Below are 16,021 nucleotides of genomic sequence, written 5' to 3' on the forward strand. Positions count from 1 at the left end.
GGAGGAGGGTGGAGGAGTAAAGGAGGAGGAGGTGGGTGGAGGAGTAAAGGAGGAGGAGGAGGAGGAATGAAGGAGGAGGTGGGTGGAGGAGTGAAGGAGGAGGGTGGAGGAGTAAAGGAGGAGGAGGAGGGTGGAGGAATGAAGGAGGAGGAGGAGGGTGGAGGAATGAAGGAGGAGGTGGGTGGAGGAGTGAAGGAGGAGGGTGGTTTAGAAGTGAAGGAGGAGGAGGAAGGTGGAGTAAAGGAGGAGGGTGGAGGAGGAGGTGGGTGGAGGAGTGAAGGAGGAGGGTGGAGGAGTGAAGGAGGAGAGTGAAGGAGGTGGTGGGTGGAGGAGTGAAAGAGAAGGAGGGTGGAGGAGTAAAGGAGGAGGAGGGTGGAGAAGTAAAGGAGGAGGAGGAGGGTGGAGGAGTAAAGGAGGAGGAGGAGGGTGGAGGAATGAAGGAGGAGGTGGGTGGAGGAGTGAAGGAGGAGGAGGGTTTAGAAGTGAAGGAGGAGGAGGAAGGTGGAGTAAAGGAGGAGGGTGGAGGAGGAGGAGGTGGGTGGAGGAGTAAAGGAGGAGGAGGAGGGTGGAGGAGTAAAGGAGGAGGAGGAGGGTGGAGGAGTAAAGGAGGAGGAGGAGGAGGAGTGAGGGAGGAGGAGGAGTGAGGGAGGAGGGTGAGGAGTGAAGGAGGGTGGAGGATGAGGGTGGAGGAGGGAGTGAGTGAAGGAGGAGGAGGGTGAGGAGTGAAGGAGGGGGGGTGAAGGAGGAGGGTGAGGAGTGAAGGAGGAGGGTGGAGGAGTAAAGGAGGAGGAGGAGGGTGGAGGAGTAAAGGAGGAGGAGGAGTGAGGGAGGAGGAGGAGTGAGGGAGGAGGGTGAGGAGTGAAGGAGGGTGGAGGATGAGGGTGGAGGAGGGAGTGAGTGAAGGAGGAGGAGGGTGAGGAGTGAAGGAGGGGGGTGAAGGAGGAGGGTGAGGAGTGAAGGAGGGCGGTGGAGGAGGAGGGTGAGGAGTGAAGGAGGGGGGGTGAAGGAGGAGGGTGAGGAGTGAAGGAGGGCGGTGGAGGAGGAGGGTGAGGAGTGAAGGAGGGGGGTGAAGGAGGAGGGTGAGGAGTGAAGGAGGGCGGTGGAGGAGGAGGGTAAGGAGTGAAGGAGGGGGGTGAAGGAGGAGGGTGAGGAGTGAAGGAGGAGGGTGAGGAGTGAAGGAGGGGGGTGAGAGGAGGGGGGTGAAGGAGGAGGGTGAGGAGTGAAGGAGGAGGGTGGAGGAGTAAAGGAGGAGGAGGAGGGTGGAGGAGTAAAGGAGGAGGAGGAGGGTGGAGGAGTAAAGGAGGAGGAGGAGTGAGGGAGGAGGAGGAGTGAGGGAGGAGGGTGAGGAGTGAAGGAGGGTGGAGGAGGTGGGTGGAGGAGTAAAGGAGGAGGAGGAGGAGGAATGAAGGAGGAGGTGGGTGGAGGAGTGAAGGAGGAGGGTGGAGGAGTAAAGGAGGAGGAGGAGGGTGGAGGAATGAAGGAGGAGGAGGAGGGTGGAGGAATGAAGGAGGAGGTGGGTGGAGGAGTGAAGGAGGAGGGTGGTTTAGAAGTGAAGGAGGAGGAGGAAGGTGGAGTAAAGGAGGAGGGTGGAGGAGGAGGTGGGTGGAGGAGTGAAGGAGGAGGGTGGAGGAGTGAAGGAGGAGAGTGAAGGAGGTGGTGGGTGGAGGAGTGAAAGAGAAGGAGGGTGGAGGAGTAAAGGAGGAGGAGGGTGGAGAAGTAAAGGAGGAGGAGGAGGGTGGAGGAGTAAAGGAGGAGGAGGAGGGTGGAGGAATGAAGGAGGAGGTGGGTGGAGGAGTGAAGGAGGAGGAGGGTTTAGAAGTGAAGGAGGAGGAGGAAGGTGGAGTAAAGGAGGAGGGTGGAGGAGGAGGAGGTGGGTGGAGGAGTAAAGGAGGAGGAGGAGGGTGGAGGAGTAAAGGAGGAGGAGGAGGGTGGAGGAGTAAAGGAGGAGGAGGAGGAGGAGTGAGGGAGGAGGAGGAGTGAGGGAGGAGGGTGAGGAGTGAAGGAGGGTGGAGGATGAGGGTGGAGGAGGGAGTGAGTGAAGGAGGAGGAGGGTGAGGAGTGAAGGAGGGGGGGTGAAGGAGGAGGGTGAGGAGTGAAGGAGGAGGGTGGAGGAGTAAAGGAGGAGGAGGAGGGTGGAGGAGTAAAGGAGGAGGAGGAGTGAGGGAGGAGGAGGAGTGAGGGAGGAGGGTGAGGAGTGAAGGAGGGTGGAGGATGAGGGTGGAGGAGGGAGTGAGTGAAGGAGGAGGAGGGTGAGGAGTGAAGGAGGGGGGGTGAAGGAGGAGGGTGAGGAGTGAAGGAGGGCGGTGGAGGAGGAGGGTGAGGAGTGAAGGAGGGGGGGTGAAGGAGGAGGGTGAGGAGTGAAGGAGGGCGGTGGAGGAGGAGGGTGAGGAGTGAAGGAGGGGGGTGAAGGAGGAGGGTGAGGAGTGAAGGAGGGCGGTGGAGGAGGAGGGTAAGGAGTGAAGGAGGGGGGTGAAGGAGGAGGGTGAGGAGTGAAGGAGGAGGGTGAGGAGTGAAGGAGGGGGGTGGAGGAGGGGGGTGAAGGAGGAGGGTGAGGAGTGAAGGAGGAGGGTGGAGGAGTAAAGGAGGAGGAGGAGGGTGGAGGAGTAAAGGAGGAGGAGGAGGGTGGAGGAGTAAAGGAGGAGGAGGAGTGAGGGAGGAGGAGGAGTGAGGGAGGAGGGTGAGGAGTGAAGGAGGGTGGAGGATGAGGGTGGAGGAGGGAGTGAGTGAAGGAGGAGGAGGGTGAGGAGTGAAGGAGGGGGGGGGTGAAGGAGGAGGGTGAGGAGTGAAGGAGGGCGGTGGAGGAGGAGGGTGAGGAGTGAAGGAGGGGGGTGAAGGAGGAGGGTGAGGAGTGAAGGAGGGCGGTGGAGGAGGAGGGTAAGGAGTGAAGGAGGGGGTGAAGGAGGAGGGTGAGGAGTGAAGGAGGAGGGTAAGGAGTGAAGGAGGGGAGTGAAGGAGGGGGGTGAAGGAGGAGGGTGAGGAGTGAAGGAGGAGGGTGAGGAGTGAAGGAGGGGGGTGGAGGAGGGGGGTGAAGGAGGGTGAGGAGTGAAGGAGGGGGGTGGAGGAGGGGGGTGAAGGAGGAGGGTGAGGAGTGAAGGAGGAGGGTGGAGGAGTAAAGGAGGAGGAGGAGGGTGGAGGAGTAAAGGAGGAGGAGGAGTGAGGGAGGAGGAGGAGTGAGGGAGGAGGGTGAGGAGTGAAGGAGGGTGGAGGATGAGGGTGGAGGAGGGAGTGAGTGAAGGAGGAGGAGGGTGAGGAGTGAAGGAGGGGGGGGGGGGTGAAGGAGGAGGGTGAGGAGTGAAGGAGGGCGGTGGAGGAGGAGGGTGAGGAGTGAAGGAGGGGGGTGAAGGAGGAGGGTGAGGAGTGAAGGAGGGCGGTGGAGGAGGAGGGTGAGGAGTGAAGGAGGGGGGTGAAGGAGGAGGGGGGTGAAGGAGGAGGGTGAGGAGTGAAGGAGGGCGGTGGAGGAGGAGGGTGAGGAGTGAAGGAGGGGGGTGAAGGAGGAGGGTGAGGAGTGAAGGAGGGCGGTGGAGGAGGAGGGTAAGGAGTGAAGGAGGAGGTGAAGGAGGAGGGTGAGGAGTGAAGGAGGAGGGTAAGGAGTGAAGGAGGGGGGGTGAAGGAGGAGGGTGAGGAGTGAAGGAGGAGGGTGAGGAGTGAAGGAGGGGGGTGAAGGAGGAGGGTGAGGAGTGAAGGAGGAGGGTGAGGAGTGAAGGAGGGGGGTGGAGGAGGGGGGTGAAGGAGGAGGGTGAGGAGTGAAGGAGGGGGGGGTGAAGGAGGAGGGTGAGGAGTGAAGGAGGGGGGTGGAGGAGGGGGGTGAAGGAGGAGGGTGAGGAGTGAAGGAGGGGGGGGTGAAGGAGGAGGGTGAGGAGTGAAGGAGGGGGTGGAGGAGGGGGGTGAAGGAGGAGGGTGAGGAGTGAAGGAGGGGGGGGTGAAGGAGGAGGGTGAGGAGTGAAGGAGGGGGGTGGAGGAGGGGGGTGAAGGAGGAGGGTGAGGAGTGAAGGAGGGGGGTGGAGGAGGGGGGTGAAGGAGGAGGGTGAGGAGTGAAGAAATGTGGGGGTTATCAGTGATGGATGAGGAGTGAGGCGGCTGTAGAAGAATGATGAGGGGGAATGGACTGGTGTGAGGAGCTCGGTGTCGGTCGGTGTGAGGAGGAGCTCGGTGTCGGTAGGTCGGTGGGTGTGAGGAGGAACTCGGTGTCGGTCGGTTGGTGTGAGGAGGAACTCGGTGTCGGTCGGTTGGTGTGAGGAGGAGCTCGGTGTCGGTCGGTAATAAGCGGAGACTCCTCCCCCCTCAGCGCTCTCTGTCACCTGTGGTGGTGCGGCGGCCATGACAGAACCTTCTCCGTCCTCCGCAGAGCCGCCGATCACTGCACTTCCCGCCTTCTCATCTCCCCGCCCCCTTCCCCATGTCAGCAGTATATCTCTCAGGACAGCGTCCTATAGCAAAACAACGTTCGGTTGTCGCTTAGTCTATTGGCTGCTGGGAAAGCCCCGCCCCTCAGGTACTTCGTATCCAAGGGCTGTGTCCCGCTCTCCCCCGGAACCTTTCCCTCCCGTAGTTGCTGCGGGGAGTGTTGATAAGGTTGCACCCAGTACATATGTTCCGCTCTTCCTGGCAATTAAAGTAAAACGACAAAAACTAAACAATGCTTTCCCTTACTTGGAAAGGGTTAAAACTCCTGTAAGGTCTTTGCTTTTGCCCCATTGGGGAGATTTCCCTTCATTCCCTGTCTCATAGCCAAAACAGGAAGTGAGAGGAAATCCCTCCAAAGTAAGGAAACTTACTTAAAGCGGATGTGCCACGAAAAAAAAAAATATTAAAAGCCAGCAGCTACAAATACTGCAGCTGCTGACTTTTAATATTAGGACACTTACCTGTCCTGGAGTCCAGCGCCGTCCGCAGCAGAGGACCAGCGATCGCTCGTCACTCTGCTGCTCCCCCCGCCATCCTCGGTGAGGGTTCCCTACGGCGCATGCGCGAGCTGCGTTGTGCCGCTGATTGGCTCCCGCTGTGCTCTGGGAGCCGAGTGTTCCCAGAGCACAACGGGGGAGGACAGGAGGTGACGTCATGCCCGCAGTAAACCCGAAACTGTGTGGCCGGAAGCACCCCCCTGAAAGGTGTAAAATGTGACACCAGAGGGGTCCCCCCCGGGTTCCGATCAGCGGGAGTTCCACTTTAGGGTGGAGCTCCGCTTTAAGGGTTCCCCCTCTATTCCTGTTCTGGTGACAACCCACAATTTGGGATTTTATTTTACTTAAATTTTCGATAACGGTAAACAGGACAAATAGAGAGGGGGAATCTCCCCAACGGGGTCACAGACAGCAAAAAAAAACAAAACCTGTCTGGGATTCTAATCCCTCTCCATTCCATCAAAACAAACTGTGTACACACTGTACATTACATCCCCCGGGCTCCTGAACCCTGCACATTACATACTCCTGAGCCCCGCACTCTACATTACATGCTCCTGACACCTACACTGTGTACATTACATAATCCTGACCTTTGTACATTACATACTCCTGACCCCTGCATTCTATGCATTACATAATCCTGACCTTTGTACATTACATACTCCTGACCCCTGCATTCTATGCATTACATAATCCTGACCTTTGTACATTACATACTCCTGACCCCTGCATTCTATGCATTACATAATCCTGACCTTTGTACATTACATACTCCTGACCCCTGCATTCTATGCATTACATAATCCTGACCTTTGTACATTACATACTCCTTACCCCTGCACTCTATGCATTACATAATCCTGACCTTTGTACATTACATACTCCTGACCCCTGCATTCTATGCATTACATAATCCTGACCTTTGTACATTACATACTCCTGACCCCTGCATTCTATGCATTACATAATCCTGACCTTTGTACATTACATACTTCTGACTCCTGCACTATGTACATTACATACTCCTGACCCCTGCAATGTGTACATTACATACTCCTGACCCCTGCAATGTGTACATTACATACTCCTGACCCTTACACTGTGTACATTACATAATCCTGACCCTTACAATGTGTACATTACATACTCCTGACCCCTGCACTGTGTACATTACATAATCCTGACACCTGCACTCTGTACATTACATACTCCTGACCCCTGCACTGTGTACATTACATAATCCTGACACCTGCACTCTGTACATTACATACTCCTGACCCTTACAATGTGTACATTACATACTCCTGACCCCTGCATTCTGCATTCTGTACATTACATACTCCTGACCCCTGCACTGTGTACATTACATAATCCTGACCTTTGTACATTACATACTCCTGACCCCTGAAATGTGTACATTACATAATCCCGACACCTTCACTGTGTACATTACTACTCCTGACCCTTACACTGTGTACATTACATAATCCTGACCCCTGCACTCTGTACATTACATACTCCTGACCCCTGCATTCTGTACATTACAAACTCTTGACCCCCTACACTGTGTACATTACATACTCCTGACCCTTACACTGTGTACATTACATACTCCTGGCCCCTACACTGTGTACATTACAAACTCTTGACCCCTACACTGTGTACATTACATTCTCCTGACCCCTGCACTCTGTACATTACATACGTCTGACCCCTGCATTGTGGACACGGGTCAGCATGGCCACCCTGACCGCTCTGCGGCTACGAAGCCCCATACACAAACTGTGATGTCCATGTTTTCTGCTTTCAACTTCAGGGACAACATGTTTACTTGCTACCTAATATATCCATCCCACTATCTGATGCCATTGTAACCCGATAATCTTCACTTCGCCTGGCAGCGATCTCTCAGAAAACCACAACACACAATCTCAGCATTTCAATCATTTTATTGAAGAACCAAAAAACAAACACAATAAAAATAAAGTATGCTTTACAAGAAACTCCACCCCCACATGTATAATCAGAGGAAGTGGTACAATCGTCTCATAATACTGGTCACTCCGAATGGCACAGAGTCTCTGGCCGGCCCCCGCGGACGCCCCACGCTGCCAGCACAAAATTACTATGTACAGGTCGCCTTCCCCTTCTACAGGCGGCGTGGACACCGCGGGGGCCGGTCTTCTTCATTATAAAAAAAATAAAAAGACCGCAGGGTCACCCATTATACGCTGATCAAGGCACTGGAAACCTTCGACTTCTGAAAAATAAATAAGAGTGAAAGTCCGACAGCTTGGATCCATTGGAGGGTCATCTTTGTCTACGGAGGCAGAGTTGTGATCAGGGGGGTGGAGTGTGCTATGGGGGCGGAGTGTGCTCAGGGGGCTGAGGCTGAGTGTGCTCAGGGGGGCTGAGGCTGAGTGTGCTCAGGGGGGCTGAGGCTGAGTGTGCTCAGGGGGGCTGAGGCTGAGTGTGCTCAGGGGGGCTGAGGAAGAGTGTGCTCAGGGGGCGGAGGAAGAGTGTGCTCAGGGGGCGGAGGAAGAGTGTGCTCAGGGGGGCTGAGGAAGAGTGTGCTCAGGGGGGCTGAGGAGGAGTGTGCTCAGGGGGGCTGAGGAAGAGTGTGCTCAGGGGGCGGAGGAAGAGTGTGCTCAGGGGGGCTGAGGCCGAGTGTGCTCAGGGGGGCTGAGGAAGAGTGTGCTCGGGGGAGCTGAGGAAGAGTGTGCTCAGGGGGGCTGAGGAAGAGTGTGCTCAGGGGGGCTGAGGAAGAGTGTGCTCAGGGGGGCTGAGGAGGAGTGTGCTCAGGGGGGCTGAGGAAGAGTGTGCTCAGGGGGGCTGAGGAAGAGTGTGCTCAGGGGGGCGGAGGAAGAGTGTGCTCAGGGGGGCGGAGGAAGAGTGTGCTCAGGGGGGCTGAGGAGGAGTGTGCTCAGGGGGGCTGAGGAGGAGTGTGCTCAGGGGGGCTGAGGAAGAGTGTGCTCGGGGGAGCTGAGGAAGAGTGTGCTCAGGGGGGCTGAGGAAGAGTGTGCTCAGGGGGGCTGAGGAGGAGTGTGCCCAGGGGGGCTGAGGAGGAGTGTGCTCAGGGGGGCTGAGGCAGTGTGTGCTCAGGGGGCGGAGACAGAGTGTGCTCAGGGGGCGGAGACAGTGTGTGCTCAGGGGGCGGAGACAGTGTGTGCTCAGGGGGCGGAGACAGTGTGTGCTCAGGGGGCGGAGACAGTGTGCTCAGGGGGCGGAGGCTGAGCATGCTCAGGGGCGGATCCATCCACCACAACTCATAGGAATACATCAGTATTTCTTCATCATTATGTAACATCGTACAGGGACATAAAAACGTAATAAATAGGGTTCCTTATGCATTTTGTTCTGATAGGTCTACACAGGCTGAGAGAGGAACCGCTGGGGTGGGTCTTGTTGCCTTGGGGGGGGTGGAGCTACAACTGACCATGGAATGTATGATCACCACATGCTCTTCCACTGTTGCGAATTCTGTAACCCATTTAAAATTGGAGGTGCACCAAAAATAAAAATGTTGGTGCCGAAACCGGAAATTCAGGGCGCACTTGGCCCGAACCCCGAAATTGACGTTTTAAAAAAATAAAATCATAAACATCATCTAACCATAAGAACAAAAATGGCAGTTCACCAGTCCTTAGATGTGGTGGCCGCATTTCTTTTCTTTTCAGCCTCCCCCCCCTTACCTCCTCCCCTCTGGGTGATCTCTGTACATTGTGCAGATTATAACAAACTTTATTGCAGATTCCTACCTTTTGTTATTCTGAAGAAATCCCTGTGTGTTTTTCTGTGTCCATGTGCACACTGAATGTGAAAGGGAGCGATTTTATAATTATGAATAAGCTGCTGCACCTGCAGGGTTCTAATGAGGAAAGTGGCAGGGACTGCATCCCTTTAGACGTGAACCAAAAATTACAACCGTAGGTTGCTGACCCCAATCTACAGGCTTTGTGCACAGCACCATCTAGTGGCAGAGGGGAGCAAGTACAGATTGTTCTTTACCTGGTGCCATGCACAACACCATCCAGTGGCTGAAAGGGGCAAGTACAGATTATTCTCTACCCGGTGTCATGCACAGCACCATCTAGTGGCTGAAAGGGTCAAGTACAGATTATTCTCTACCCGGTGCCATGCACAGCACCATCTAGTGGCTGAAAGGGGCAAGTACAGATTATTCTCTACCCGGTGCCATGCACAGCACCATCTAGTGGCTGAAAGGGGCAAGTACAGATTATTCTCTACCTGGTGCCATGCACAGCACCATCTAGTGGCTGAAAGGGGCAAGTACAGATTATTCTCTACCCGGTGCCATGCACAGCACCATCTAGTGGCTGTAAGGGGCAAGTACAGATTATTCTCTACCTGGTGCCATGCACAGCACCATCTAGTGGCTGAAAGGAGCAAGTACAGATTATTAACGGGTGCCATAGGTTGCTGACCCATCTTGTGTGCCCTGTAGGTTACTCAATCTACAGGCTACGTGCACAGCACCATCTAGTGGCTGAAGGGAGCAAGTACATATTATCTACGTGGTGTCACGCACAGCACCATCTAGTGGCTGAAAGGAGCAAGTACATATTATTCTCTACCTGGTGCCATGCACAGCACCATCTAGTGGCTGAAGGGAGCAAGTACAGATTATTCTCTAATATGACTTGTGTCGCAATTGTATATGCTAGATCATTTTTTCTTTATTTGCTATCCCCCCCCCACAACGAAAGTGGAGTTACCCTTTAAGGGCTGGTTCACACAGGAACGCACTACGTGTTAAAAAAATAAATAAAAGATGATGGACTGGTAGGATTATTAATGCAGAAGAGGCATACCGTGTCTCTCCTGCATTAAAACTTCCCTTACCGGCCCGTCTGCGCTGTACACCGAGCTCAGTGTAGAGATTTGGCAATGCCGGTTTACTGAACTCCTCCGCATGCGCGGGAGTGACGTTATCTCGGACCGGAACTCGGCTGCCTAAGGATCGATTCCCCCGGAAGGCGCTGGGATGAAGATGTCAGCGGCTGGTGGAGAGCTCCCACAGAATACAGTTTCAATCTGTGCCCCCCCCACCCACCCCTGATAATAGTGGAATTCATAGCAGGAGGTGCACCCATCTGTACGGGCACACACGCAAATATGCGGGCCTCTCGTGGGTGGGGCCTTAGCCCCAGGAGGCCGTTCATTTGCGTGCGATAGTGCAAAAACAGCTGTGCCGAGAGCGCACTCCCGACACAGTTATCAGCCGCTAACAAAAAGCTCCCAATCGCTGCAGCCAATCATGGCGGTCGCATGATCATAAAACCCCACCTCCTCCCAGCATCCTAAACTGCTTAAAGGGTCGGGAGAGCGCCCCGGATGCAAGGGGTTAAATCCTTCCACAGGCCCGTGACCGTTAACAGACCCACAGATACAATAAATAGTAGTTTTAGTGCATCACAGGTTTACAAGCACTGAATAAAATTTATATATTTTTTTATAAATATGTTAAGGCTCCATTCACACTTGTGCGACTTAACATGTCGCAACCCATTTTTTTCAATGGCACCCGTTCAATCGGTGCGACTTACAGCCGCGGCGACTTTGAAAAGGTGCCTGCTCTGCTTTAATGCGACTTTCATCTAGACAGTGTAAAAGTCTGATTGAAGTTGCACAGGAAATTGTGCGACTTGAGTGTAAATGGAGCCTTAGTGACCCAGAATTGTTAGGTTTTGGGTGGACAACAGTTGGCAGTTATACCCACCAGTGACACTCTATGGGGACCCCCTGTGAAGCTCCAGAGAAGCACAAGGAGCTGGCGAGTTATTGCGCCCCCTGGTGTCCAGAAAACACTGAACTATTAGTTTTTGGGTGGACTCGGCTTGGGACACCTCTGAAGGCGACACCCTCGCTGCTGCTATACGTGTGTTATGTGGCAGACAAGAGGCTAAAACATAGGTACCAGAAAGATGTACCTGCAGTGAATGTATGGTGAAAGTCACATTCACCTCTTTATAAATAGACCCCCTTAGTGATATAACATAAAGGAGCGCTATAAGAGGGAGAGACCCCCATTGCCATCCCGGGTGCAGGTGGGCAGAGAGGAAATCCTCTCTGCAGTGATAGAAGGCAGCTGATTAAACTAGACTTCCGCCCCTAAACTGAGATATCCATTGCAGGGAGACCCATCCTTTGCTGTCAGCAGTAGAAGAATTAACACAGAAGAGAACCGAATATTCCACGGGGTTAATAAGGAACGCCGGTTAGTGGTTTAACGTGGATTTGCACCCTGAAAGAATATATCAAGCATGGAACCATACAGGGAATAGTTTCAGTGACTTGCACCTGCCAGAAAAGTGTTTCTTAGTGTATATTGCCTTTAAACGGGTGCCGTAGGTTGCTGACCCCAAGTCTTGAGTGCCGTAGCTTGCTGACCCCAAGTCTTGTGTGCCGTAGGTTGCTGACCCCAAGTCTTGTGTGCCGTAGGTTGCTGACCCCAAGTCTTGTGTGCCGCAGCTTGCTGACCCCAAGTCTTGTGTGCCGTAGGTTGCTGACCCCAAGTCTCGTGTGCCGTAGGTTGCTGACCCCAAGTCTTGTGTGCCGCAGGTTGCTGACCCCCAAGTCTTGTGTGCCGAAGGCTGCTGACCCCAAGTCTTGTGTGCCGTAGGTTGCCGACCCCAAGTCTTGTGTGCCGTGGCTTGCCGACCCCAAGTCTTGTGTGCCGTAGCTTGCCGACCCCAAGTCTTGTGTGCCGTAGCTTGCCGACCCCAAGTCTTGTGTGCCGTAGCTTGCCGACCCCAAGTCTTGTGTGCCGTAGCTTGCCGACCCCAAGTCTTGTGTGCCGTAGCTTGCCGACCCCAAGTCTTGTGTGCCGTAGGTTGCTGACCCCAAGTCTTGTGTGCCATAGCTTGCCGACCCCAAGTCTTGTGTGCCGTAGCTTGCCGACCCCAAGTCTTGTGTGCCGTAGGTTGCCGACCCCAAGTCTTGTGTGCCGTAGGTTGCCGACCCCAAGTCTTGTGTGCCGTAGGTTGCCGACCCCAAGTCTTGTGTGCCGTAGGTTGCCGACCCCAAGTCTTGTGTGCCGTAGGTTGCTGACCCCAAGTCTTGTGTGCCGAGGGTGGCTGACCCCAAGTCTCGTGTGCCCAAGTCTTGTGTGCCGTAGCTTGCTGACCCCAAGTCTTGTGTGCCATAGGTTGCTGACCCCAAGTCTTGTGTGCAGTAGGTTGCTGACCCCAAGTCTCGTGTGCCGTAGGTTGCCGACCCCAAGTCTCGTGGTTGACTCCAATCTAGTGGCTGAAGGTAGCAAGTACAGATTATTCTCTATGTGGTGCCATGCACAGCACCATCTAGTGGCTGAAAGGAAGCAAGCACAGATTATTCCCTGCGTGGTGCCATGCTTGTTATATTGTTTCAGTGACTCCCACCTGCCAGCAAAGTGCGTCTTAGGGTACATAGCTATAAAGAGAGTTAATGTATCAGGTGCTGTAGGTTGCTGACCCCAATCTACAGGCTATGTGCACAGCACCATCTAGTGGCTGAAGGGAGCAAGCACAGATTATTCCCTCTCTGTGCCATGCACAGCACCATCTAGTGGCTGAAGTGAGAAAGCACAGACTATCCCCTGTGTGGTGCCATGCTTATTATATTGATAATGTATCGGGTGCCGTAGGTTGCTGACCCCAATCTGGTATGGCCGTAGGTTGCTGACCCCCCAATCTACAGGCTATGTGCACAGCACCATCCAGTAGCTGAAGGGAGCAAGCACAGATTATTCAGTTTTATGGTGCCATGCACAGCACCATCTAGTGGCTGAAGGGAAGCAAGCGCCGGTTTTTATCCTTCGTAGTGCCATGCATGGCACCATCTAGTGGCTGAAGGGAAGCAAGCACAGGTTATTTCCTCTGTGGTGCCATGCACAGCACCATCTAGTGTCTGAAAGGAAGCAAGCGCAGGTTTTTATCCTCCGTAGTGCCATGCACAGCACCATCTAGTGGCTGAAGGGAAGCAAGCGCAGGTTTTTATGATCCGTGGTGCCATGCACAGCACCATCTAGTGGCTGAAGGGAAGCAAGCACAGGTTATTTCCTCTGTGGTGCCATGCACAGCACCATCTAGTGGCTGAAGGGAAGCAAGCACAGGTTATTTCCTCTGTGGTGCCATGCACAGCACCATCTAGTGGCTGAAAGGAAGCAAGCGCAGGTTTTTATCCTCCGTAGTGCCATGCACAGCACCATCTAGTGGCTGAAGGGAAGCAAGCACAGGTTATTTCCTCTGTGGTGCCATGCACAGCACCATGTAGTGGCTTTAGTGAGCAGACATTAATTATTCCCTGCGTGGTGCCATGCTTGCTGTATTGTTTCAGTGGCTCGCACCTGCCAGCAAAGTGTTTCTTAGGATATATAGCTAAAAACAGAATATACAGCTAAAAACAAAATATATCGGGTGCGATCCAAACTAGCAAATAAAAATGTTGTACATTCTGAACGTCTTTTTTTGCCCTGTACAGTGTCTGCAGTGTGTACATCCTCTCCCTCATTGTACATTCTCAGTAGGAGGAACGCCAACCCCACCCCATGTCTATCGAGTGCACAGCCCGCTCCTATGGGTGCCATACAGAGCACTGCAGGAAGTAAACACACTGCTGCCCCCTTAAAGGCCAAACATATGCAAATCACACAGGAACTTTTAGTAAATATCCTCTGACAAAGTTTGGTCTGAATGCACAACAACCCTTTAAAAAAAAAAGGCATAAAATGGGCAGTAAGTAACTATAGTGTTCCCACTTCCGCCACTTTCAGATAACGAATAAAACCTTTATGTTTCCATCGTTCGTCGGGTAGCCACACACGGCTATGGAGATGAAGGTGAGTTGAAGAAGCAGCTTTGTTCATAAATTCATCCCGTGTGAGCAGAGGATACTCCGTCCCTAGTCTGCTACAATCTGACTATGTCAGTGATCCAGCCAAAGTATAGAAAAATACCAATAAAAGTTTGTGCTGTGCCCATTCCGAGCATTCCCTGGGCACAGACCCTTGTGGCTTTTGGGAAGACAGTTCATTTGCAGACAGACAGACAGACAAGCCCTTTAAAGTGTCCATGTGTAGAAGTCCTGGGAACGCAGGGCTGCAGCTTTCAGACACAACTCCTGGAGTAGATGAGGACGGACAGACGGCTGTCGGAAGAGGTCTTTAAGGACGGTAAAGTGATGCAGCAACGCTAACCGGGTTCTGCATGCGCCACCTCTCTGTTGGCTCCTGCTTGGCATTGTCCAGGGGTACCATGCATGGTGACCCTCCCGCTCCAAGAAAAGAGAGTGTAAAGCTTGCTTGGCCAGGTGGCCCAGATCCCACCACAGGGGGCAGTGGACTGATACCTAGGAAGTCTATGGTGGAGCGAATTACACGGCCACCTCTGAGGTTTTGGACAGTCCCAGCGCCTGCACCAGATCGTCACTCAAACCACTCTTCAAGGTTCTCCGTACTGTGGAGAGAGGTGGACAATTGTGCATGAGAAACAACAAAGGCAGCAGTGTTAGGGCAGAGGGACAGGTTCTCTTTATGGGAAACACCTCTTAACCCAACCTCCATCATCGCTCGTTTAGTCTGTCGGACCCCTCGACTCGCCATCTAAGCCCTTGGAACCCCTCCACTCGCCATCTAAGCCCTTGGAACCCCTCGACCCGCGATCTAAGCCCTTGGAACCCCTTGACTCGCGATCTAAGCCCTTGGAACCCCTCGACCCGTGATCTTAGCCCTTGGAACCCCTCGACTCGCGATCTAAGCCCTTGGAACCCCTCGACTCGCAATCTAAGCCCTTGGAACCCCTCGACTCGCAATCTAAGCCCTTGGAACCCCTCGACTCGCAATCTAAGCCCTTGGAACCCCTCGACTCGCCATCTAAGCCCTTGGAACCCCTCGACTCGCCATCTAAGCCCTTGGAGCCCCTCGACTCGCCATCTAAGCCCTTGGAGCCCCTCGACTCGCCATCTAAGCCCTTGGAGCCCCTCGACTCGCCATCTAAGCCCTTGGAGCCCCTCGACTCGCCATCTAAGCCCTTGGAGCCCCTCGACTCGCCATCTAAGCCCTTGGAGCCCCTCGACTCGCCATCTAAGCCCTTGGAGCCCCTCGACTCGCCATCTAAGCCCTTCGAACCCCTCGACTCGCCATCTAAGCCCTTCGAACCCCTCGACTCGCCATCTAAGCCCTTGGAGCCCTCGATTTGTCATCTAAGCCCTTGGAGCCATTTGGCACCTTTCAGGGTGGGAACGGGTACCTATTTTTGATTTAGGCCTCAGACTACCTGCACAGGGATACACAGAACACCCGTTTATCCACATGCAGGTAAACACGGTCCTGCGTGGGTGTTTAGTATTGTACGCCCTCTGTGTGAACGAGGCTTAACCACACTTTGCTTTTTGATTGTCAAATCAGTTTGAATATAATTCCTTAAAACAGAATCCTGGCTTACAGATACAAAATGTAGTGGGCATAAGGCAAGATGTAATCTCTAGAGTCTGCCAGCAGGGAGGGCAGAGTTATACTCACGGGATTTCCTGTTTGCTCTTGATCTTTTGCGTTCTTTTGGGGCCACCACCCTCGGGTTGGGGTTCTGTGTCACAGATTGCACGAGTCTATCCATAATCTCATCAGAAGCATCCACAGGGGATGCCCCCGGCTCCTCCTTGTTCCCGGACAGGTCGGGAGGACTGCCACGGCCCAAACCTAGAGCAAGGATACAGGGGTGAGAGAAGGTACAAAAAAAAATATCTGTAGTGAAGATAGTATAATCTATAGTAAAATCAGTCATTTACTAAACATTGTAATTCAGGTGACTAAAAAATGTAAGCCTGGCCAAAAAAATATGACGTGCATCTCTACAACAAATGTACATTTCCCCGTGTTTTATCTCTTTGAAATACTGCAAAATTCCCATTAATCTCCCAGAACTCCAATGACCTCCCTGTTTTTAATCAATGATGATGCCTCTGCTGCATTGAAGTCCCTTGCAGTGTTGCCAGCCTTGCATGTGTGTGTGTGCCCCCCCCCCCCACCCCCCGCCGCCGCCTGCTGGACTACAGAAAAACATCCCCTCATGTTATGGAAACTTTTAGAGTGGGAGGTGCTCAGTATTCAAGCAGGGAAG

At 53.7% G+C, this 16,021-nt stretch overlaps 2 protein-coding genes across 4 annotated transcripts in view; both read right to left on the bottom strand.

Annotated features, from left to right (window-relative positions):
* KCTD19 (potassium channel tetramerization domain containing 19) overlaps positions 1-4,401 on the bottom strand; it is a 41,097-nt gene extending 36,696 nt beyond the window's left edge. Inside the window, exon 1 of the mRNA XM_040329524.1 lies at positions 4,299-4,401. Coding sequence (XP_040185458.1) covers positions 4,299-4,319 — 21 coding nt within the window. The 5' untranslated portion in view covers positions 4,320-4,401. The remainder of the gene's footprint in view (positions 1-4,298) is intronic.
* An 8,622-nt stretch (positions 4,402-13,023) lies between these two features.
* Positions 13,024-16,021, bottom strand: part of FHOD1 (formin homology 2 domain containing 1) — a 181,347-nt gene continuing 178,349 nt past the window's right edge. For all 3 annotated transcript variants that reach the window (XM_040329527.1, XM_040329528.1, XM_040329526.1), the window contains 2 exons: positions 15,424-15,600; positions 13,024-14,359 (listed from right to left, as the gene is read on the bottom strand). In XM_040329527.1, coding sequence (XP_040185461.1) covers positions 14,277-14,359; positions 15,424-15,600 — 260 coding nt within the window. In that variant the 3' untranslated portion in view covers positions 13,024-14,276. The remainder of the gene's footprint in view (positions 14,360-15,423; positions 15,601-16,021) is intronic.

This window comes from Rana temporaria, chromosome 11 (assembly GCF_905171775.1).
Source record: "Rana temporaria chromosome 11, aRanTem1.1, whole genome shotgun sequence".
NCBI classification, from domain to species: Eukaryota; Metazoa; Chordata; class Amphibia; order Anura; family Ranidae; genus Rana; species Rana temporaria.